Consider the following 25,029-nt stretch of genomic DNA (forward strand, 5'->3'; position numbering starts at 1 on the left):
CCAGGTCCATTGCTATCTCCTTCCTTGCTACAATATCTAATGTTGTCAACAGGACTGTATCGCATCACTCTGTATGTCTGCTTAGGCCCAGCGGTTAAGTGAACTGTCTCAAAGCCGAAATATTATTTATGAGATAATGTAGTTTAGAGGGAGAGAGACAGAGAGTGACACAGCCGGAGGAAAAGAGGAGGGGAAGGAGGACATGGAGGGGGAGAGAATGGCCTTGCATTGTGATAACCATTGGCAGCTTACATTGAGGTTGACACCAGTCATGCATATGAGGCTCAACGGGGGGCTTGGGGAAAGTCTGGGGGTAGGAGACTGAATGATGTCTTGGGGTGCTTTTGTGATAGAGAAGAAAGATGTGTAGCCCCAAAGTGTACAAAGATCGGTGAAGAAAAAAGTACCTTCCTGATTCTTATGTCTAGGAACATGACTACTATTAGGCAAAACACAAGCAGCGTCCCATCGCAAAACAAAGATATTCAAATGTGATTTATTGGTGCCTCTGTCAATACAGTACTAACAACTACAGTCTGCCCTTATCTTTTGCAGTTGTTAGGGAGTGGGAATCCCATCAAAAGTGAGTGTGTGTGTGGGGGGGGGGGAGGACAGCATAAATATAGACCTGATGTATTTTCACCCTTAGAGAACAAAGCATTTCTAGTTCCTACAGGATAAGTCTATGGTCAAATTCAAGTGGAATGTGATTATGATGTCACATTGGAAGACCTAGAGAGACCAAATCTATGAATAATCAAATTCACAAAAGTTAAACCCACAAATGTGGATGATTGTGATTATTTTATTTTATTTTATTTAGAACTTTTATATTTTGTTCTTCTCTATCTCCGTGGAGGGACTCACAGTGTCTAAAAACAACAATGATTCAACGCTACTCAATAAATAACAACAAGATAAGTACACAGCAAACAAGAACACTATGCTGGCTTTTGTGTTTGCTCATACATCAGAATACTTCCCAAGTGATATATTGGCAAATAATGTGTGTGGATCCTAGTAGTTTGTGGTCTTTTGCAGCTGACAGGTGGTAATTTTGTCAGTGGCAATTGTTTTCAAGTGCAGGCCGAGGTCTTGAGGCATTGCACCCAGTGCGTCGATCACCACTGGGATCTCCTTGACTGGCTTGTGCCAGAGTCTTTGCAGTTCGATCTTTATATCCTCATATCTTTCCCAGTTGCTTCTCGTCAAGTCTGTTGTCACCTAGGATTGCAACATCGGCAGTCCTTATTATGATTATTTGAAACACAACAAGATGAGTCCACAGCAGACACTCTTCTGGCTGTTATATTGGATCAAACATCGGACCCTTCGCAAGTGTCTAGGACTGTGTGATGTATCAGCAAATAATGCGTGCAAATCCCATTAAGGTGGCCTTTTGCAGCTGGCAGATGGTAATTTTGTCAGCGCCGATTGTGTTTAAGTGCAGGCCAAGGTCTTTAGGCACTGCACACAGTGTGCTGGTCACCACTGGGACCACCTTGACTGGTTTGTGCCAGAGCCTTTGCAGTTCGATCTTTAAATCCTCGTATCGTGTCAGCTTTTCCAGTTGTTTCTTTTCAATCCTGCTGTCACCTGGGATTACAACATTGACAATCCACACTTTGTTTTTTAACACAATCGTGAGATCATGAGTGTTGTGCTCCAAAGCTCTGTCTGTCTGAATCGAGAAGTCCCAGAGTAGCTTTACGTGTTCATTTTCAGTAAGTTTTTCTGGCTTGTGATCCCACCAGTTCTTTGTCGCAGGCAGATGGTGTTTGTGGCACAAGTTCCAATGAATCATCTGAGCAACAGTGTTACGCCTCTGCTTGTAGTCTGTCTGCGCAATCTTCTTGCAGCAACTGAGGATGTGATCTATTGTTTCATCTGCTTCCTTGCAGAGTCTACATTTGGGATCTGTCGACGACTTTTCAATTCTGGCTTTGATGGCATTGGTTCTAATGGCTTGTTCTTGGGCCTGGCAGAATCAGGCCCTCCATCTCCTTTCTCATAGTTCTATTATTATTATTATTATTATTATTATTATTATTATTATTATTATTATATCTGTTCCAAGGAGGATCTAGTAATGCAAAGGGAAAGCATATTTTTCCCCATTGAATATAGGGCAGTAATGTAGGTTGTGGCAAATATAATAGTCCACAAATGCATAACCCAAGAATGTGGAGAGATGACTGTACTAACATACTGAGATAGTGGTCCTGCTTAGGGTGCCATTATTATCTCTGAGACATCCTCTGCCAGTGCCACCCCTCAATGACACTGCTATTTAGTAGCACCTTGACTCTGCAGCAAAAACCTTGCTTATGTGAGTACCCTACCAACAGCATGGCCTTTGGCATCACAGGCCATAGGAGCCCGCGGTGGCACAGTGGGTTAAACCCCTGTGCTGGCAGGACTGAAGACCAACAGGTTGCAGCTTTGAATCCAGGGAGAGCACGGATGAGCTCCCTCTATCAGCTCCAGCTCCCCAGGTGGGGACATGAGAGAAGCCTACCACAAGGATGGTAACACATCAAAACATCAGGGCATCCCCTGGGCAATGTCCTTACAGATGGTCAATTCTCTCACACCAGAAGTGACTTGCAGTTTTTTCAAGTTGCTCCTGACATGACTATATATATATATATATATATATATATATATATATATATATATATATATATCACAGGGCATGCAATCTGACTGCAGTGGGAAGACCATGCTATTCAATGCCATTGTTATTTCCCATTTCTCTGCTAGGGTTGTGAAAGCTTGACAGTGGCACAAGATGAGAAGAAGAGAACTGGAAATGTGGTGCTGGTGAAGAGTTTGGGGAGGCCATGGACTGTAAAGAAAGATGGATATAAGAGTCTAGATAAGGCCTGAACCCTCCCTGGAAGCCAAGGTGGCTAAATGGATTGGCTTCTTTCTGTCCATGGCGAAGGAACCATGTGTAGATTCATGTTGTGAGACCGCACGAAAGCTGTTAGCTTTCTTTGGCTTTGTACCACGACCTGCGGCTTCATGTTCCTTTGCCAATGTTCAGGGGCTGAGAAGATGCTCTGTGTTCATGTCTTGACGTATCCTTCCTCCTGCTTCGGAGATATTACGCTCGACTGTGCTTTGTTGTTGGTCTCGTCCTTCCTTGCTCCACCCCGTGTGCCGCGGCGATTGGATCCCTTTGGCCTCTGCGCTCCCACCTTGCCTTTTCATACGCTTCCCCCCCCCTCCCCTCTCCTCCAATTATCTTTCCCTTTCATCACCACTGGAGCTGGAAGTACAAAGTACCAATTAGCTGGTTTTCAACTTTAATTAGCTTGGAAGGTAGAGCAAATTAAATCCTTTTATCATCGGTTTCAAAGCCCGTTCCCATCAAGCAGGCCCCTCTCCATGCCCTGAGATTTGCCAGGCTTTGAGGGGAAGCCATCCTCATGTCCGGGGGTCATTCCTCGGCCTCTGTCCAGCTGCTATTGCCATCCCAAAGCTGGCACCGCAAAGGGCAGCTACACACCATCACCACCCCCTTTCCATTGAATCCCCTCTGGCCCATCTTCCTGTTTCTCCCAGGATTAAAAAGATCATGTTCTCAGAGTCTATCTGCAAGAAAGGAAAATGTGCTGCATTGTGCGGAATTGTAAAGAGCTGCAAGAAGGGGAGATATACTCATGTTTAATTATGCTTATTTTTCTATCTGAATGTATTTTTGGATTGGTGGTGCCCTCCAGGATTAAGCATCGATGGGGATGTAGCTACAAGAGCAAATTGGCGGAGGAGGGGGAGCATTACCTTTTCCAATACAGAAAACCCATTCCTCCCAACATTTTGCAGAATGAGATGTATTTAACCAACCAGCATCTGAATGTGGCCAAAATAGCAAAAGGGATTGTTGAGGAAGGACACACGAGCTAGGAGAGGATCAGTGGCATTTTGCTTTTGGCTGAGCCAATTGGGAAAGGCAAAATTCCTCCCTCTTTTCCTCAATCCCCTTACTGCAGTGTTTCTCAAACTTCCTAATGCCACGACCCTTTAATCCAGTTCCTCATGTTGTGGTGACCTCCAAACATAACATTATTTTCATTGCTACTTCATAACTGTAATTTTGCTACTGTTATGAGTCGTAATGTAAATATCTGATATGCAGGATGTATATTCATTCACTGGACCAAATTTGGCACAATCCCGATACACCCAAATTTGAATACTAGTGGAGTTGGGGGGAGGATTGATTTTGTCATTTGGGAGTTTTAGTTGCTGGGATTTATAGTTAACCTACAATCAAAGAACATTCTGAACTCCACCAATGATGGAATTGAGCCAATCTTGGCACACAGAACTCCCATGAACAACAGGAAATACTAGAAGGGTTTGGTGAGCACTGACCTTGAGTTTTGAAGTTATAGTTCACTTACATCCAGAGAGCATTGTGGACTCAAATAATGATAGATCTGGACCAAACTTGGCATGGAGACTCAATATGCCCAAATGGGAACACTGGTGGAGTCTGGGGAAGATAGACCTTGACATTTGGGAGTTGTAGTTGCTAGGATATATAGTTCACCTACAATCAGAAAGCATTCTGAATCCCACCAATGTTAGACTTGGCCCAAACTTGGCACACAGAGCCCCAATGCCTTGAAGGGCATGAGCCTCCCTCCAGCCTTGCATGCACATATGCACTATGCTGCCATGCGCCGAGCACGCCTACTCTCCCCTTCCCACTTGGAGTCTCCAGCCTCACACGCTCTCCCTCGCCAGCACACACGCACCATGTTGTCATGAGCCAAGCATGCCTGCTCTCCCTTCCTGCTTGGTGTCTCTAGCCTCACACGCTCTCCTTCACCTGCACATGCACATCATGCTGCCATGATGCTGCCTATCCTTCACCTGCACATACACATCATGCTGCCTTCTCTCCCCTTCCTGCTTGGAGTCTCCAGCCTCACACGCTCTCCCTTGCCTGCACATGCACATCATGCTGCAATGCACTGAGCATGCCTGCTCTCCCCTTCCCACTTGGAGTCTCCAACCTCACACGCTCTCCGTCGCCTGCACATGCACATCATGCTGCTATGCACTGAACACGCCTGCTCTCCCCTTCTTGCATGGAGTCTTAGAAACAACCCTCCCCTTGGCTGAGAGGCCAGCCAATCACAGCAGAGGAGGGCTTTTGGTGAGAGTATTTGTTGTCTGTTTCCAAAAAGGAAGAGAAGGATAGGCGGAGAGATCTTCAGCCTTCTCTGCCAAAGGGGTTCCTAAGACCATCAGAAATATATGTTTTCTAATGGTCTTTGGAGACCCCCTGAAACCCCCTCATGACCCTCCCCCCAGTGTTGAGAAACACTGTCTTATTGAGACCAATAATGGGATTTTCTTTCCAGATTTTGTTCTGAGAAAAGGAGTCTGCCCTTGCCTTCCTTTGAGGTGGAGAGAGCATGACTTGCCCAAGGTCACTCAGTGGCTTTCCATGGCTTAATGGAGACTCTAACCTTGGTCTCCCAAGTAGTGTACAAATTAGGCATTCCTCAAACTAATCCATCATCTATTCCATCTCTGGACAAAGTGTTGCCCTGTGATCAAGGTCCAGAAGGACCCATTAATCACCAGGAAGACAGCTTTCCGCTTTTTATAAAAAGGACAGGAGAATATATCAAGGCCAGAAGAATAAAACAAGTCTGCAAAGACAGGCAAAGCCTGCACAGATGACAGCCTGGCAAGATGAAGATGTACAGCTGTTTTGAATGGCTGTAGGATGGTTGGGCCTGGCAGGTGTGAGTTAAATAGCACGGGTATACCTTGGAGAGCTGGAGAAAAGGCTAAGAAGACATAGGTCATGAGCATAGGTTGGCATGAACATTAATACTAGGGGTTTTATTTCCAAAAACATATTGATCCTACATACAGAGACATATCTATCACATAGCTATGGGTGCATCAAGAGTGTAGAAGTAATGCAGGCTGATTCCACCTTAAGTGCCATGGCTCTAGGCTATGAATAGTGGGAGTCACATATTTACAAGGTCTTAGCCTTTTCTGCCCAAGAGTGCTGGTGTCTCACCAAACCACACCTCCCATTCTTCCACAGCAGTGTGCTATGACAGTTAAAATGGAGTCAAACTGCATTAATTCTACAGTGTAGATGCACCCTGCATCCCCATAGCTATATCTTCCAAGGCTATTCCCCCCAAATCCTACCTTTCAGCTGTGCTCCCCCCCCCCCCCAGCCAAACATTTTGGAGTTGTTGAAAAGTCCATGTCATGTATTTGACTGAACTGGCCAAACTACCTCTGAGCATTTCTTGTCTAAGAAAGCCCTATGAAAGTCACTGAGCCACCATACATGGGAGTTGGAGTCACATATAGACACTCTTTGCCCACCCACAATGAAATAATGAGACAGGACAACTGAGTTGGGATAACTATGGGAAACTTTTTTGAATTGTTACCTATTTAAACTTTCTTCATGAACTGTAATCAGCAAAAGTGGGGGTTTGAATTTAGTTGTGTAAGCCAAGGCAGTAGCCAACTCAGACCCACTCCTTGGCTGACTTGGGCAAGACACCTGAGTTGAGGCATAACTCACCTGAGTCGTAACCAGGGTAACTCTTGGGAAACTGTGTAGAGCAGGGGTTGGATACAGCCCTCCAAGGTCATTTACCCGGCCCTCGTTCAAGGTCAATCTAAGTCTGAAATGACTTGAAAGCACACAACAACAACAACAACAACAACAACAACAACAACAACAACAATTTGAATTTAGTTGTGTAAGCCAAGGCAGTAGCCATCTCAGACCCACTCCTTGGCTGACTTGAGCAAGACACCTGAGTTGAGGCATAACTCACCTGAGTCGTGACCAGGGTAAATCTTAGGAAACTATATAGAGCAGGGGTCCTCAAACTACGGCTCAGGAGCCGGATATGGCCCTCCAAGGTCATTTACCCAGCCCTCGCTCAGGGTCAATCTAAGTCTGAAATGACTTGAAAGCACACAACAACAACAACAATCCTATCCTCAGTCAAAAGCATGCTTTTTTCAAATGAAAATCCGGCCCTCCAATAGTTTGAGGGACTGTGACCTGGCCCTCTGTTTAAAAAGTTTGTGGATCCCTGGTATAGAGAATGCAAACCCCCAGTTGTAAGACTTCCAGGATTCTTACTTACTTATGTACATTACTTAGGTCAGTGGTTCTCAACCTGTGGGTCCCCGGGTGTTTTGGCCTACAACTCCCAGAAATCCCAGCCAGTTTACATCTGGGGACCCGAGATTGAGAACCACTGACTTAGGTGATCCCTTGTAGCCCGAGGATGATGGCCCTCCAGGTATAGTGTCTTGACAGTGGATACGGAGGTGGCTGTGGAGACCTATTCTTGACCCACATGTTCTTCCATTGGTTTCCAGGTGGAAGGCAGTCCCTGTCAGGGTTGGCTTGATGCACCTCCATCTTGGCACATTTCTCCCTTTTACCCTCCATTTGTGCCTCTTCAAATTCCACAGCTGGTCATAGCTGACCTCCAGCTATGGTGCTCAAGGGCCAGGGCTTCCCAGTTCTTAGTGTCTATGCCAGAGATTTTAAGGTTGGCTTTAAGCCCATCTTTCAATCTCTTTTCCTGTCCACCAACATTAGGTTTCCCTTTCTTGAGTTGAGAGTAGAGTAACTGCTTTGGGAGACTTTGATTGGGCATTCAAACAACGTGGTGAGTCCAGCGGAGTTGATGGTGTAGGGGCATCGCTTCAATGCTGGTGGTCTTTGCTTCTTCCAACACACTGACATTTGTCTGCCTATTTACCCAAGAGATTTGCAGGATTTTTGGAGGCAACACTGATGGAATCATTCCAGGAGTTGAGCATGACATCTGTAGACAGGCGTATAGCAGTGTTGGGAGAACAAAAGCTTTATTACCTTGATAACCTTGGTATCTCTATGGATGTCCTGATCCTCAAACATTCTCTGCTTCATTTGTAAAAATGCTGCACTGCTCAGGCATTGTTGTATTTCAGTCTCAATGTTGACTTTGGTGAAGAGGTGGCTGCCAAGGGAGCGGAAATGGTCAACATTAAGCTGTATTTCTGGCATTGTAGAGGGATTGGCTGGTGGCTTCTGGAAGAGCACTTTGGTTTTCTCAATGTTCAATGAGAGACCGAGCTTCCTGTATGCTTCTGCAAAGGCGTTTTGAGTGTTTTGTAGGTCTTCTTTTGAATGCGCCCAGACTACATTGTCATCAGCATATTGGAGTTCTATAACAGATGTTGTTGTGACTTTGGTTTTAGCTTTCAGTCTACTGAAGTTAAATAGCTTGCTATCTGTCGGAGTGAAAAATCATTCTAGGATCAGAACTCTGAGGCCATTTCTGTTTGCCCCCACTTCAGCTGAGCGAGCTTACAGGTGGGGGTTCCCATTCCTGGTCTTCACCAAAATGGGTGCCATATTTATTTATTTATTTATTTATTTATTTATTTATTTCGGGCACTTCTACCCTGCCCTTCTCAACCCCTGAGGGGGGACTCAGGGCGGCTTACAACCGGCACAATTCGATGCCAACAATTCAACAGATAAATTACATAACAGTAATAACCACAATAGTTAAAACAATCAATTAAAACAATAACAATTAAAAGCCAATCTAGTGGCCTGGTCCCATATCCATGTTTCCAGCTTCCTTCTGAAGGAGAAGAGGGATGTTGATGACCTAATTTCCCTGGGGAGTGAATTCCACAGGTGAGTGGCCACCACCGAGAAGGCCCTGTCCCTCGTCCCCACCAGCCTCACTTGTGATAGAGGTAGGGCCGAGAGCAGGGCCTTCCCTGAAGATCTTAAACTCCGAGGTGAGACATAGAAGGAGATACGTTCAGACAAGTACATTGGGCCAGAGCCGTATAGGGTGCACACCAAGATGTTAAATTACATCCCCATTCCCTAATGAAAACCTATTTAATAGGGCTGTCCAACCACGGGAAAATTTGTTTCTAAATTCAATTCGTTTTTAGGGGTTTTTTGCGTTTCGTTATTTAAAAGAATTCCGAAATTTTTCTTTTAAAAAGTTTGATATTTACAAAATTTTGTAAATTACAAAACAATACAAAACAATTACGAAACAATTTCGAAACAATAACGAATCGATTCGTTAATGGCGGATGCGACCGCGCAATACGCTAAAAAACCTCCAAATGGGACAGGGGGAACTTCTGAAGCTTCCCTCTCCCTCTGTTGTTGACTGTTGGTGTGATATTTATAATTTTTTTTCACTGATTAAACAAACAACAACTATAAAACTTGCCCCAGACATGCGGAAATAATAACGAAACGATTTCAAAACGATAACGAAATGAATACAAAACGAATTCGAAACAATTACGAAACGAATTTAAAAATTCGTTTCGTTTTTTAGTTGCTCCTGAATGGTTCATTATCGCTTCGTTATCAAAAAAAATAACGAATTTTTAACGAATTACTAAATTACGAAACGAAACCGCCCAGCCCTACTATTTAAGGCAGCACCCAATGCCAATTTCACAAAAAACCTCAACAGTGTAGGTTAGGCAAAAAACCCAACATTAAAAAGGGGGGGGGATTCCTTTCTGGCTCCAAAGCAACCCCCTACTATCATGTTACACTGTTAAAGGGTGGGATGAGTGGGCCAATGTCCAAGCTGGAACGAAGAGATAAAACTGGGGTGTCAATCTACCTGACCAGACTCTGCTCCCAACTTCTTTTATGTTGCTTGCGTCAATTCATTGAGGAGGAAAATAGCCCTCCTCTCCAAGGCTTGGCAGAAGGTGAAAGCAAACTATAGGGTTTATCCAAGGTGGGTTTGGGGAAAAGATTTGTGACTGCTCTCCGGTCAAAACGAAATCCCAGTCCACGCAATGCCTGAACAGGTGAAACACAATACAGTAAGGAAGACTTACAGCATTGTAACTTACTAACAGGACGCCGTTTCCTAGAAGCTGGAGTCTATAAAAGCTACGCTCCTGAGCCGCTAAAGCTGTGAGATGTTCTGATCGTTGAACAATAGATGGGGAATGTATATCTTTCCAGCTTTGCAGTACAAGTCTTTTAGCAAGAATCTGGGCACATCGACCATTTTTGCTCAATCCCATGTCTCCAGGAAATAATCTAAATAAACACCTGTGTCTACAAACATCAAAGACATTTATTTTTTCTCTTTTTTTTCTCCTTTCTCGTTTCTGCCATTTGGAGGTGGGAGTAATTATACCTTTAAAAATCCAATAAAAATGTTTTTTTAATCTTGTTGTTGGTTATTGTTGTTGCCGCAACAGGTCCCGGTGGGTCACGAGGTAATCACTAAAACGCCGCAAATGAAATAAAAAATAAAATTATTGTTATTAATTTACATCCCGCCTCTGTCCCAGCCGTGGGAATTATGGAGATAAAAGCTCGCAGGAGTGAAAACACACAAAATAAAAGGACCCATAGAATTAAAAGCCATTTGAGGGGAATAAAACATATCCATTAAAAATGAGGAAAGGCAGCCGATTTGCTTAAAACCTCTTCAGCTGAGCAAGTACATTATCGAAGCAGCTCTTGAGTGAGCTCCTTGCTGTGTGGCAACAGAGCTTGGGAAAGTGGCTTTTTTGGACTGCAACTCCCAGTATCCACCAGCTAGAGCTGACTGGAGGATTCTGGAAAATACAAACCACAAGTGGGATGCAGTAACTTCTAGAAAAAATTGTTTTAAGGCCTGTAACTCTTTATTTTTAATACGGCTCACGTTTAATTCTATTTTAGTGTATGTATATGTTTAGGTTTTAAATTATATCGTATTAGTGTCATTGTGAGGTGCTTTGAGTCTCTTTTTAGAGCAGAGTTTCTCAACCTGGGGATCAGGAACCCTGGGGGATGGGGTGAGCACCTACTGTTAGCCCTAGCTCCTGCCAACCTAGCAGTTTGAAAGCATACACATGTGAGTAGATCAATAGGTACTGCTTCGGTGGGAAGGCAAAAAGAAGCTCCATGCAGTCATGCTGGCCACACAACCAGGAGGTGTCCATGAACAACACGGGCTCCTCGACTTGCAAATGGAGATGAACACCTCCCCCAGAGCCAGAGTTGAGTACCACTTCCAGAACCGGAAAGTGGTACTCAACTTTGCCTGAGTTGTTTGTGTTTCATTTTATTACATTGTAACAAGGCATTGAATGTTTGCCTGTGTTTATTTATATCACCGTTTCTCAACCTGGGGGTCAGGACCCCTTGGGGGAGGGTCACAAGGGGGTGTTGGAGGGGTCTCCAAAGACCATCAGGAAACACTGTATTTTCTGTTGGTCATGGGGGTTCTGTGTGAAAAGTTTGGTCCAATTCAATCATTGGTGGGGTTCAGAATGCCCTTTGATTGTCGGTGAACTATAAATCCCAGCAACTACAACTCCTAAATATCAAGGTTTATTTTCCCCAAATTCCACCAGCATTCACATTAGGCCATATTGAGGATTCATTCCAAGTTTGATCCAGATCCATCATTGTTTGAGTCCACAGTGTTCCCTGGATGTAGGTGAACTACCACTCCCAAACTCAAAGTTAATGCCCACCAAACCCTTCCAGTATTTTCTGTTGGTCATGGGAGTTCTGTGTGCTGAGTTTGACCCAATTCCATCATTGGTGGAATTCAGAATGGTCTTTGATTGTAGATGAACTATAAATCCCAGCAACTCAAACTACCAAATGTCAAGGTCTATTTTCCCCAAACTCCAACAGTTTTCACATTTCCAGGAATTTCTGTTGGCCATGGGAGTTCTGTGTGCCAAGTTTGGCCCAATTGCACCCTGATGCAAGATTTTGATCTGTCTATAATTCCATGTTTTATTTTGGAGATTGCAGAATGAAACATTTGTGCAAAAGAGATGTGATGATGAGCATTTATCTCTCCTTTCTGAACAGGGTCTTTCTGAACAGGACCTATGTAGGGACTTGCACCTCTTGCTTGAAACGTCTTCCTTTTTTCCCATTGCAGAAAAGCCATTGCCCAGAGCAGGGGCAGGGGGTCTCTTGGGCATCTTGGGCATGGTGATTGCAGCCGTCCTCATTGTTGGTGTCGCCACAATAGTCTTTGTTGTCTACCGGCGACAGCAGAAGAGCCGCACAGAAGCAGACCATGACTTGTGAGTATTACCATATGTGCCTTGCCATAACCTCTCTTTAAAAAGTGGAAAGTAGCCATCTATTCAGACTTTATGGAGAGAAAAATACTAACAGCATAAGGGGTTCACTGTGTAGTGAATAGGGATGCAAATAATACCTGCAGTGTTTCTCATCCCCAATGAGAAAAATTGCCTTGATGCAACAAAGGCATCTTCACTAGCATTTACATCAAGGAAATGGTCAATAACCACATTATGATCTTTTTTTAATTGCAGGACTTTCTATAGAAAGAATATTTCCATGAAAAAAAAAATCTAGCTTTCTCTGCAGAAAGGACCAATTTTTGCTCTAATTTGTGTGCAACACAACCCCCATATCTACAGGGATATGTTCCACGCCTCCTTGTGGAAACCCAAAACTGTGGATAACAGAGAACCCAACATTTTGCCTATTCTGGAATCAATCCATAGAATGACACTGGAGGAGCTAGAAAGGACCACAAACATTTCTGGGGAGGCTTATTCTTGGGAACATGGAGAAGTGAAATTGTGGATGTCAGGTCCATGGATAACGGGGTTGTACTGTATTTGATTTGTGGAAGGATACTGCCCTCTGCACAAACATGTCTTTTCATGCAAAACAATCGAACTTTATTCCAAATGAAGTTCTAAAGTGCACCAAAATATTGAGAAAATGTACAATCTCATATCTTCTTTCCATATGCATAGTAGTATAGGTCAAGTATGTCAGTATCTTGGACATACATTTGAGAAGACATTGGTTCAAAGTTAAAATCAGCCAGCAGTAAGTTGTAATCTTGTGTGACTGCACCTGATCCCTGATAGGTACGTATTACAATGTTCTTAGTAAGCAAAAGATGTCAGTAGGGCAGATAATCCATAGCACATTTCTTGAGAAGGAATCCCATCAAATACCTCTACCTCTTTGGGGTCCTTGCGTTCCACAGCTATTTAACATTGAGACGCAGCCAACCAACAACTTTAGCCAAAAGGAAAGATGCCTTTCAAACTAAATAAGTGATTTCATGGAGAGCAATACCTAGGAGGCGGCTATGTTGTGTGGTTTGTCCAGCTGACCACCTCTCTTCCTACAGGATGGACCTTCCCCCCTCTCACAAACCTGCTCCCCCACCTCCCAAGAGGAAGCAAGACATGAAAAGTCACCTGACGGCAGAAGATATCCAGGTATCTCCCAGGCATTGGACCTCTGCATCCCAGGCTGATGTAGCCATGGTTTTCCCCCCCTAGCCATTCATTGGGATTGTTTTGTCCACATCACTTGGGAAATGCTTCAGATAAGAGGTAGGGGTAGAATGCAATGGGATGGAGACATGTCTCAGGACATCTACATTTTAATTCCCAGTAGTCTTCTAGAGAAAGGGTCACTATGTGGTCATCCATTGACCTCTTGAGCCTCCTGAAGAAACTGCATCAAAACTCATAATGTTATTTGAAGAAGTAAAGGAAGAGAGAAATAAAATAGTGTGGCATCTCCTGTCCTTTCCAGTTCTCCACAACTGTTTTCTCTTTCTGTTCTTTCTAGGAAGCCCTCTTAGATCAAACTATTAATGCATCTAACTTACTATTATCTAATTTAGTTATCAGTAGCTTTCCAGGGCTCATACAGAATGAAGACTTCCTCCATCACCTCCTATTTGGTCCCATTTTTAACTGGTGATACCTCAAATTGGTCCTGGGACCTTCTATGTGATCTGCCATTTCCCTGTGATCGGTATGGCAAATACAAGGGTTGAATGAAAAGTAATGCCTCCGCCATCATAACTCAACAGATGACAGTACTGGTATGTGGCAGGTACTGGCTTGTTCAGTAGACTCTCCTCTACAGTTCCATTTTGGTGGGAAGCCATAGCATTGAATGGTTGTGTTGTTAAAGTGCAAAGTATGGAACCCTGCGCAGACTGTCAGTCAATGCAACTTAAGCAACATGCAGTCCATGAATTCTTGACAGCCGAAGGTGTCACCCCAAAGGAGATTCATCAGATAATGCAAGCTGTTTATGGTGATTGTGTTGATGGGTCACATTATTGCTTTACTTGGCCATCGGAAGATCTGTGCATGATGCGAGAACTGTGAGACACTGGTTGCGGAAACAGAGTGTTGACTTCTTCCGTGACGGCTTCAGAAGACTTGTTCATCGTTGGCAGAAATGTATCCAGTTGTCTGGTGATTATATGGAAAGGTGGATAGCGGTAGTTAAAGAGCACATTCTAAGGATGATTTCTGTGTTTGATGTATTAAAATATTCCCTTCCAAACCCAAGTAACGAAGGTGGAGCCATTACTTTTCATTCAACCCTCATATTTTGTTCTTGATGCACCATCCAAATCATGAAGCGCTCCCCTTGGCAAAGAATCATTTCTCCTTATTCTGGCTGAAGAACCAACTTTCCTTCTTGGTCCCATCTTGAAAGAAGACATCCTGAAGAACATATCTTGGTGGACAGAGTTGAAGTGTATACTCCCATTGAATGAGATAAGGCCTAGATAAGGGTATGGGGTTTAAGACAAATGGAGGGTTCAAGCCTACTATGAATGCCAGAAAAGACTAGCATTGCCTAGACTTAATCTCAGCCCAAATAGAAGGTCTTTACTGAGGTGGTGCAATTGATTTGGATTAATTCTAAGACCAATTGAAGTCCTTCAGACCAATGTGGACCTAGTCTAGACTAGGTCAAGTTTGCTTGATTTGTATTCAGAATTGGTCCAAATTAATCTGCACCAGTCTGAAGACTCTGATGTAGATAGATAGATAGATAGATAGATAGATAGATAGATAGATAGATAGATAGATAGATGGATGGATGGATGGATGGATGGATGGATGGATGGATGAGAGAATAAAGCCAGCCACAATGTATCCTATGGAAATAGTAAGATGGGTGTTACGGGAAGACAGACAAGGCTATTCTATTCTGAAACTAAGATGACACCATTGGTCTCCATCACTTAGTTTGCAAGGAAGGACTGTTTATATTCCATTACATTCTACAGCTCTTCATCCATTTGCTAGATCTAGCTATTAGGGCTTACTAACCAATCATTCATAAAGTCGTGGTGAGAGTTTTGGTGATTGTTGTTTGTCCACCAAGCTTGGTTTTTCAGTCTCTGTCTCTTCATCTGCCGATCTTTTACTTTGCTAATTTCAGCAGCTTAGCATAATCCTCTTTGGCCTTTCTTCTTAATTTTTTTTTCAAAGTGTGACTAGCAATCTGTTTATTTGGTATGTGTGTTCTAGGCAGTGCAAACTATTTTCCTACCACATCGGTCCTGATTTTTGTCCATTGTCCGATTTGCTTTGTCGCTGTGATTTTAAACATTTCTCTCTTTCTTCTCTCTCTTTTCCCGCTTTCTCTGACTTCTTCTCAGAACTCTGTTTGTCTATGTGTGTGCAATTGTGGTGTTATCTGAAGTCTGCCGACAAGCCTATTTATTTTATTCACAAAGCACATATACTATTATTATTATTATTATTATTATTATTATTATTATTGTATTGCATGTGTACTTCATACTGTGAAACAAAGCAAGCACTATTATTTTGCCGCCCATTTCATCCATATCTGTGGAGCAAAGCACTAAATTTAATTTCTCATTTGTTAAACTTATATATATATCATTTGCAGTTCCAACAGTTTCATTATTATTCCCATTATATCTGATCATTAGTTGAATGTGATCTATCATGAGGCATCTCTGCAGCAGTAATACTAGGACCAGAAGGAGGCCAATATTTTCGGCTCTATTCCCAGTTAGATTTGGAAAGGACTGACCTACAGACGTAGGATAATATTAGCGGAAACAAGTCAGAGGGCTCGATTTAGCCCTAGAAATGAAAGATAATCAGGAAGGCGTAGCACAATAGCACCATATCAAGGGCAGTTCCAAATATGGTAGGCAGTGTAGGTCATCACTCCAAAAAAAAGGCAGAAGATTGCTGCTGAAATAAAATGGGTGTAGATCCCAGGATCGCTACCTGCCTTCATTGTAGGCAGAAAATGAGCAAGGGTCAATTTTCAGGACGTCACAGCCTGTTTTGACAGTGGTTTTGGTCAGGATGGAGATAGAGAAATCCCAGCAGATAGGTAGCATGGAAGCAACTCTCTATCCTTGATCCAAATATTTAGGGAAGAGGATGTGGTGCAGGGTCCATTTGGAGTGATGAAATGGAAGAGTTCATTGTCAATCGAGTAGACTCTCCTCGTTTGGGCTCAGCTTGACCAAATCTGTTTATATCTGATCTGGGCTCATTATTGATATTCCCAGTATCATTTTCTTGGAGGTATGTTGAGCCCAGGTACACTCATTGTATGCAGAGGAGAACACACTTGGTGTAGCACTGGGTAATTAAATGGTCCTTGCTGTGCTCTACAGGGCAGTATTTGAACTTTGATCCAGACCTCCAACTTTAGCAAACCAGGCCTACCTGGAAAGGAGACTTTACTTTGACTTAAGTGCCTGATGCTCTGACTATCTTCCTGCATATCCGACTACCTCTGCCTATTACTACTACTGGCCAGTGACCACCTGGCAGCTCAGCACAACAAATGCATTTACTCATCATCAGATTGGATAGCCTTTCATTGCTCACCTTCAGTCTTCTTTGAGTTCTGCTGTGGGCTTAAAGATATTATTTTATTGATACATGTACTGGGTGGAAGAAGAAAAGCTAGCCACTGGACAGCAGAGGGGGAAAGAGTGACCCAGAAAGAACACTGGTCTCCAGGTGAGAAATAGGTCTCCATGAGCTGGAATCCTCCAATGTCTGCAGCTTCCATACCCTCCCACTCCTGGAAGGCAACTTCCAAGTGCTGAGGTACAATGCTGTGAGGTGTACAGGCAACTTGGGTTTGACAAAAGAATGGGCATTGCCCCTCCACATCTCCTGAAGATCTGGAAGGGCTATGCTAGTTCTATTCTGGCTGTAGCTGGGTGCTACCTCCTATTAGCCTGTGAATGGCTGGTGGGTTGGGTTGAAGAGTTGGAAGTTGTGCAAGGTGTTAGTGAATACCTCCTTCCACAACATCTACATACCTCCTTCCACAACAAGATTGTATAATCTATGTCTGTCACCATCGAGTGGATCCTGGTCATGGTCTGGTCCTATTTCTTGCTTCGAGGCCTTTCACCAAGGCTGGTGGGATGGTGGGCGTTCTTCCCTTTGGTTGGGACAAAACCTTCAGACTTTGCTCGGGTTGGGATTGCTAATCTGCGCTTTGAACCTTACTTACCCCCCACCAACCGCAGGTTGTGCACCTGGACAACATGAAGGAACCTGAGGAGGAGATCCAGAAGTTGCCACCACAGCCCCCCTACTACGACATGGCTGCCACTGAGCCTTCCCCTCAATCTGACAAGATGGTAAGGATGGAGGGCAGGATAAAGACTTGCCCTTGCTCTGCCTCCTCAATTCTGCCCTTTATGTAGGCACTAAGAAGGTGCCAGAACCCTTGGAGTCAACTGGAGGGTCAAACTGATGGACTCCCTAAGTTGAAATGACTCCTCTTCTAGGTGAGGAATGGAGTCAGCTCTACTATAAATCTCCGCGAGCTAGTTCTTCCATGTAGTAGATGTTGCCATGGTAAGGAAGGACTGTGAGATATACTGTATGTTAACCCAATGGACCTAAAATGACCTGTCATGGTCCCCTTCTATAGAATCAATGGATTTGTAGCTGTAGGAGAAAACATGGGTTGTCAACTAGATAGCTCACCTAATGTACTTCAGGGGGTATCAGACAGTTCTAAGAACCTGCCTAGAGTACAAGTCCCAGGACAATGTAGCAGTAACATCAAAGCTGTAAAACTAGTGTGAATGTACTCCAGGTATGGTGGACAGGACACCATTCTCTACCTGGTACTGATGTAAGATTCTTTCATATGTTGAATGCTGGTTGTGGAGTGGGAACATCTTGTCTTGTAACCTCAGGAAGTGATTTGTCTTGTGCCAATCCCAGTCAATTTCCTCTTCTGGAAAGGAATTTCAAGAACATCCTTTATTTGGTCTCAAATTCTTGATTACTTGTCCTGAGGGAAGAAGGAGAGTGCCACAGACATAGGAGGTCAATGCTGTGTGGTTCTGTGTCTTGTCAAGAATAGAAATCATAGAACTCCTCAGCCACACCATACCAGACTGAAGATGCAAAGGCCAGATCATGGCCTATGAGTTGGCCAGTCATCTCACTTTGGTAGAGGCACTGGTTGCTGCCAATCTCCACTGTGTGTTGTCTTGGGCATTTGGGGAGAAGGCATACTAAATCTTAGATGGTTGTAGGACCATCAAGGGAGAATGCAGAAGAGATAGAGAAAGCCTCTTTTCTACAACCAAGTGAAGAATTTTGGATCTAAGGGAGCCAAAGAGATATGAAGAGAAAGAATGAGCAAGGAAAGAGAGAGAATGGAAGCTTGGCAGACAGGTTATCTGCCAGGACAAGCACACTGGCGCTTCCCAATTAAACGAGGACAGTGCTTTTCAGCAAGGCCTTGTTTTGCAGGAATCTGTTTCGGCTCCAGACAGGAGGATGATAATGTAAAGTAGCCATAGCAGCTGCTGCGGCAGGGAGATTAAGAAGATCAGACCAAGCAGAATGGGGTTTAGCATAGGTGCAGGCAAGAGGGCAAGAAGGAATATAGAACATGCAAAGCAAAGGGATGGCATAGAAAGAAGCCCTAGCCCTTTCCAAATCCAGATGTTCAAAGCTCTTTAGAAGGGTGACAGCTGCAAAGTCCTGCCCATCAGACTCAAAAACAAATAGGCAATTGCCAGATTAGGAAACTTTCCCAAGTTGCCAAACAAACACACCCAACAGAAAGCCTAGATCAGAGACTTAGCAGCACTCAAGAAGCCTTTCATCCATGGGCTGGATTTGGACCTCTTGTGAACTTGGTGTTCATACAACCACATTCACACATATGCAGTGTTTAGTGCATAATTTAGTATAAGACATGATGTATGGGGTTTTGATGATGTTATCGTGCATGATGTAGTACGATAACATTATGGCTATGGTAGTTCTATATTTTATCCCTTTGGGGAAGGACTCAGATTTCTCCACCCTGCTCAGGTTCTGAAATAGGACAGGTTTGGGCACCTTCAGAGTGCCAGCTCAAGGCTCCGATGACCCCCGCTGCCAATGCCAACCGTGTTGTGCCACTCCACTTGCTCTGCTGGCTGGCTCCTTTTCCAGCTGACATCTAATCGGCAGCAGCTCTGGCAGGACTGACCTTGAAGGAGCGTTTCCTCCACCTCTTTTCCTCCTCCTCGTGCCAGGAGGTGGATCCCAGGGGCTCTGACAAAGGCAGATAAAGGACGCTGGCAGGAGGGCAGGCAGCCTTATTATCAGGAAAGGAACAGGGGCTTAAGGCCTTTGTGTGGCAGAACAAGAGGGAGAACATGGTACCAGCTCATAGGTCCTCGTGTCTGCCCTTGTCACAATGGACAAGGGAAGCATCCTTGTCATTGGGTTGGGCAAAGGGCTAGTCAATGTGCTCAGAGTTATAATCTAAACATTAACTAAGGCACTAAGCTTGTTTGGGGGTTGCAATGAGTACCACTCAGTGCCTTGGATAGCACCTTTAAAATTCAGACTAAAGCCTTAAAGTTTCAGACCACGAGAAAGATCCATTCCTTCCTCCAGAGTTCTTTGCTCCCAATTGGAGAAGGTAGATGGATGATGATGAGCCCTGCCCCCCAGAGTATTTGCTATACATTACCATTCTCTTCTGAGCTGGGGGTTATAACGGAATGCCCTTTTCCCTCCTCCCCTTTTCTCCTTGTGGGTTTTTGTTTCGTGTCAGGAGTGATTTGAGAAACTGCAAGTTGCTTCTGGTGTGAGAGAATTGGCTGTCTGCAAGGACGCTGCCCAGGGGACGCCCGGATGTTTTAATGTTTTACCATCCTTGTGCGGAGCCCCTGATGGCATAGTGGGTTAAACCCCTGTGCTGGCAGGACTGAAGGTTCAAATCTGGGGTGAGCGCAGATGAGCTCCTTCTATCAGCTTCAGCTCCTCATGCGGGGATGTGAGAGAAGCCTCCCATTAGGATGATAAAACATCCGGACTTCTCCTGGGCAACGTCCTTGCAGATGGCCAATTCTCTCACACCAGAAGCGACTTGCAGTTTCTGAAGTTGCTCCTGACACAACAAAAAAACCAAACAAAACAAAAACATCCTTATGGGAGGCTTCTCTCATGTCCCTGCTTGGGGAGCTGGAGCTGACAGAGGGAGCTCATCCACACACTCCCTGGATTTGAACCTGTGACCTATCTGTCTTCAGTCCTGCCAGCAGAAGGGCTTAACCCATTGCGCCACCGGGGTTCCATGGGGTACAGTAGCAAGACAACTCCATGGTGTTATTTTAACCCTGCTCCCTCTCTGTTGAAGAATCCCATTGAGACAGAACTGGGAAAAGGACGAGAATGTGAGGGACAAAATGATGCCATGTGAATGGCAAACTTGGGGATCATGGCTATGGGGCAGTGGAATCGCGAAAATGCTCTGGAGATGGGGTGATGCTTTTGCCAATTAACATGCCAAGTAAACCATTTTAACCCTTTGGAAGTGCAAGTTGAAGGCCACCATCTTCAGGTGTCTCTCCAGCCAAATTCTTTGCTTAGAATTGGAGAAATGCCAACCAAGTGGGTGAGCCACCTTTGCTTCAGGTGGCAAACTATCACAAGGATAGCCCTGGCCACAAGACTTTGCAGAGAAGAGCTTCTCCCTGCTGTATTTCTCTGCCCAAAGGGCGTAGCGGGGAAAATACAAAACGAAGAAGGGTTTCTGGTGGCATGCCATAGAACTGCATATCTAGGAATGGAACAGAAGCCTTCCACTACCTTGCTGTGGAAGAGAGAGGAAGAGTGTGTGCCAAGCGGAGATTATGGTCTTCTGAGACACTCAGAGCCAATTACTCAGCAAATCAGTCCTTCCGGCAAGATGCTCGAAAGTGCTTGTTACAGATCCATAAACCACTTTGAACGGCCTCCCCTCAGCTGGCAAATGGCTGCGAACCATTTGGAAAACAGGCAGGGGATGTTGTCTGCGAGGAAATACTATTTGCATAATCTCTGTAGTGGGGAAAGGCAAAGGCAAAAGAAAGGTCTAAAGGTGCAGGCGACTTCGGTGCCTCAAAGTTGAGACCCATTTCAGAGTATGTTTGACCAGCTGATTCCAAAAATAGCACCAATTTCCCCAATCTATTTTTTGAAATACAGAACATATGACATATACCGCTCTTGATCTGCTCACCCATAAAAAAGCATGATAACCCTCTCGAAGGAACTAGAACCAATGCAATTTTCTAATCAGTGTCCCAAAGAATGCCAGAACAGGCCTCAAAACCAAGACACCACCAACAAAAAAATTTTTTTTTGTAATGTGGTACACTGGCTTCATCAAGAATGTAACCCAAACTTTAAAACTGGGGAGAAATAAACTTCTTTGATCAGCCCCCTCGCTCTCCATTTGAATGGTAGGAACATCTGATTTTGCCAAATTATTTTCTGAGAAGCCGATTTACAAATTGCCGTAATAGAACTGTTTTGTTTCAGCGGAGGTTTTCAGGGCTTGCAGCCCATTTTCCCAAGTGCATGGACAGTTTTGTAGGGACATTTCATCCTTTACCGCAGAGAAACAAAACTGAAGATGCTTTTAGGAGACCAATAAGAGGCATTTTTAACAAATAGGTCTTATGCACTGTGCAAAATGGTGTTTTTTTTTTAACTCTGCCTAGGTTCACTGCATTGACCTCATAAGATGCTAGAGTTTCCCACCTGAATAATAGGAACATGCAATCAGGAAAATCACTTAATTGTATAGGAGCATATGTATGAATGTTTCAAGACCAATACATATATAGATGATAGCGATAGATAGATAGATAGATAGATAGATAGATAGATAGATAGATAGATAGATAGATAGATAGGCAGATGGATGGATAGACGGACAGACAGATGGTAGATAGGTAGGTAGATAGGTAGATAGATGATATACACAGAATAAGGAATAGATAGATAGATAGATAGATAGATAGATAGATAGATAGATAGATAGATAGATGATAGATAGAGGATAGATAGATAGATAGATAGATAGATAGATAGATAGATAGATAGATAGACATATAGTAGGCCTGGGCAATCCGTGGTTCTATATGGTTCTAAAGTACTTACAAAACTAAAGTTCTGGTGGTGAAAATTTCAGAATTCTAACAAAACTTTCAAAATTTAATTATTATTTCATTGTTGGTGATTTTTATGATAGAACCAATTAGGAACTGCCATTTATAATGAAATGTTGAGAGTTTTGTTAGAGTTCTGAAATTTTCATCACCAGAACTTTAGTTTTGTAAGTACTTTAGAACCATTTAGAACCATGGATTGACCAGGCCTAATAGATTAGATAGATAGATAGATAGATAGATAGATAGATAGATAGATAGATAGATAGATAGATAGATAGATTTCTCTATGCCTATATATCAGGTTGCCTTCTTTATTAGTTACTAGATTTTATGAGAAGAGAGATTTAAGGGAGTGCTTCATTCTGATTCCAGTTGCTCAGTTGCCATCAGAACACCTGAGAGTTATTTCAATTCAAACCAGCCAACTTTGCAAAGTGGTTGTTTGTTGTGAGAAGAAGCCATTTGCAAATGGGAATGGGTGACTTGCAATTGACATTTGAGTAGGTAGAGGCACAGGTCCTCAATGTGATGCGAGATGCCGGTTTTACTGTTCATTTTAAAACCTTTTTTTCCCAAAAATACAATATCTCTTCCTCACTGCCATTCTTTATTTTCTTCTCCACTCTGTCTCCCTGTCCCACATGCCCTTTCACCACCCTTCACCTCCCTTTCCGTCTCTTTCTTTTCTTTCTTGGCATGGTCCCATCGGTCGTATGTGTGTCTTCTGTGTGTGTGTATGTTGTTGTTGTGTTGGGTGTCTGTCTCTGTCTGTCTGTCTCTCCCCCATCTCTCCATCCTCGTGTCTCCTCACACGGTGCACCTTCCTCTTCCCCACCGTCTCCTTCTCCCTTCTTTCCTTTCTTCCTCCCTCCCTCTTTCCATGCCTCACCGCTCTCTCATCTCCAGAACCCGAGCAACAGCAAGGACTCCGACGTCCAATACGCAGAGTTGGACACCTCCGCTCTGGCGACGTCGCCCAGCCCCAGGACTTCAATCCATGCGGGTGGAGACCTTGTCGAGTACGCAACCATCCAGGCTAACTTATGCTAGCGCATGACACTGTAGGCCTTTCCCTCCCTCAGATTCTGGCCTCCAAGGTACACAAATACTCAAAAGTTCCTCGCTTTCGCCTCAACCCTGCTTGCTTGTCTGCCTTCCCTTCAGTGAAGTCTTGACGTCTCTTTCCCTGCCATTTGGGTGCAATGGCTCTCCTCCCTCTGCATACCATCTTTCCTCCTCTTTCTTTTGTCCCTTGCCATGAGTGTGCATGCTCCTAATAGCGGATGGTATTTCCTCCTCAACCCTTCCATGTGTCCTGTTCAACCTGAGCAAGGGGTCGACCCCAAAGGCCTAGCCTTGCGCTGTTTGATGCATGTTGGGGCTCTCCATGCATGGCCGGCTTGCGTTTATGCTGCGGAGGAGAGGAGAAAAAGAGGGCCGGGTTGGAAGGAGAGATTCTTTGATGTAGGGTTGAGGAAGACACAGAATGAGTTCTGAAGCATCTCAAAAATTGTGTGGATGGGAGGGGGAACTCAGGTGGAGAAGAAAGCTTCCCATTTGAGGAATGGACCATGGGGAGGTGAATAACAAGAAAGGTGGATTTAACCTCATGGAGATGTCAAGAGGACTTGAGCTCAGAGAACATCTCCTGCTGATCTCCACCACCTCTTTCTGCTTTGAGGGTTCTCTCTGTGAGGTGACAGTTGAGGGAGGTGGCCCAGAATGGGCATCCAGAACAACATCAAAGCCCCAGAAAAGGAATTGCAAACATTTCTTTCTCTGAAGAAGGCTTTTGTGCTCAATAAATGCTGAAGTTAGTTGAGGAGCAAAGATAAGGAGAGGCAAATGAGGCTCTGAATCCAAGGATGGGAAGCCTAGGGACTGTGGTTGATGCAGGAGGATGAGATCCTCTAAAGTTGGAAGATCATAGACTGCCAAAGGTGCCTTCCTCCAAAAAATATGGATATATGTTTTGGAAATTGCAATCAATTTATAAATGAATGACCTTTTCTGGAAGCTTCCAGAGGTCCTTCTACACTATGGGATTGCCACACTATGATTCTACATTAACCGCCATGGCAACATCCTATACAGCCTGGGTTGTGGTGTTGAAAAAGGGAATGAGAGGTATATATTCTCTGCCATTCCATGGGCATGAACTTATGGCCTTTTATGTGCTCTCAGATTACCCTTAATTCACTCAAATTAGGACCAACTTCAAAACTGCAAGGGCTTAGATTGCCAATTTCCTTGCAAATAATGGGGATTTCCCAGAGCATTCCCAATGGTTGACAATGTTTGATTTGGTTGGGTTCTTGAATGAGAGGATGTAATAGCCCCGAATTATCTCCATCCTCAAGACTTAACAAATTTATTGGGGCTTAATAACGCCTCTTGACTTTTCAATTATATAATTCCGATCTGAAACGGTCAGCATTTATACGGCATTGGAAATGTATCCAGGATTTGAATGTGTGCCATATCTCATGCATCAGGAAGAGGGAGAAAAACGGAGAGGTCACATTTCTTGCTGATTGGGTCGAGGTGTTTAATTGATTTGTTGGTTATATTTACAATGATGAATTCAGATAATTAGGATATGCTCCTGATTAACCAGGCAGCACATGTTCAAAAAATGAATCGTGATTGATGAAATATTTACAGTTGTTTATTGTATTAAAGAGGGTATGCATGACTAGGAGAAAAAGAAGAA

The 25,029-nt window shown here is 43.9% G+C and overlaps 1 protein-coding gene across 6 annotated transcripts in view; it reads left to right on the top strand.

Annotated features, from left to right (window-relative positions):
• The window catches only part of NECTIN1 (nectin cell adhesion molecule 1), a 266,551-nt gene that overhangs the window by 221,181 nt on the left and 20,341 nt on the right, over nucleotides 1–25,029 (top strand). For 2 of the 6 annotated variants that reach the window (XM_060787775.2, XM_060787780.2), the window contains exons 7-10: nucleotides 11,970–12,117; nucleotides 13,212–13,302; nucleotides 17,382–17,495; nucleotides 23,223–23,335. In XM_060787775.2, coding sequence (XP_060643758.2) covers nucleotides 11,970–12,117; nucleotides 13,212–13,302; nucleotides 17,382–17,495; nucleotides 23,223–23,335 — 466 coding nt within the window. Of the gene's footprint in view, nucleotides 1–11,969; nucleotides 12,118–13,211; nucleotides 13,303–15,503; nucleotides 15,587–17,381; nucleotides 17,496–23,222; nucleotides 23,414–25,029 lie in introns of those variants that run through there. The other 4 variants (XM_060787774.2, XM_060787778.2, XM_060787781.2 and 1 more) reach the window with 3 other exon arrangements.

This window comes from Anolis sagrei, chromosome 7, assembly GCF_037176765.1.
Source record: "Anolis sagrei isolate rAnoSag1 chromosome 7, rAnoSag1.mat, whole genome shotgun sequence".
Lineage (NCBI taxonomy): Eukaryota > Metazoa > Chordata > Lepidosauria > Squamata > Dactyloidae > Anolis > Anolis sagrei.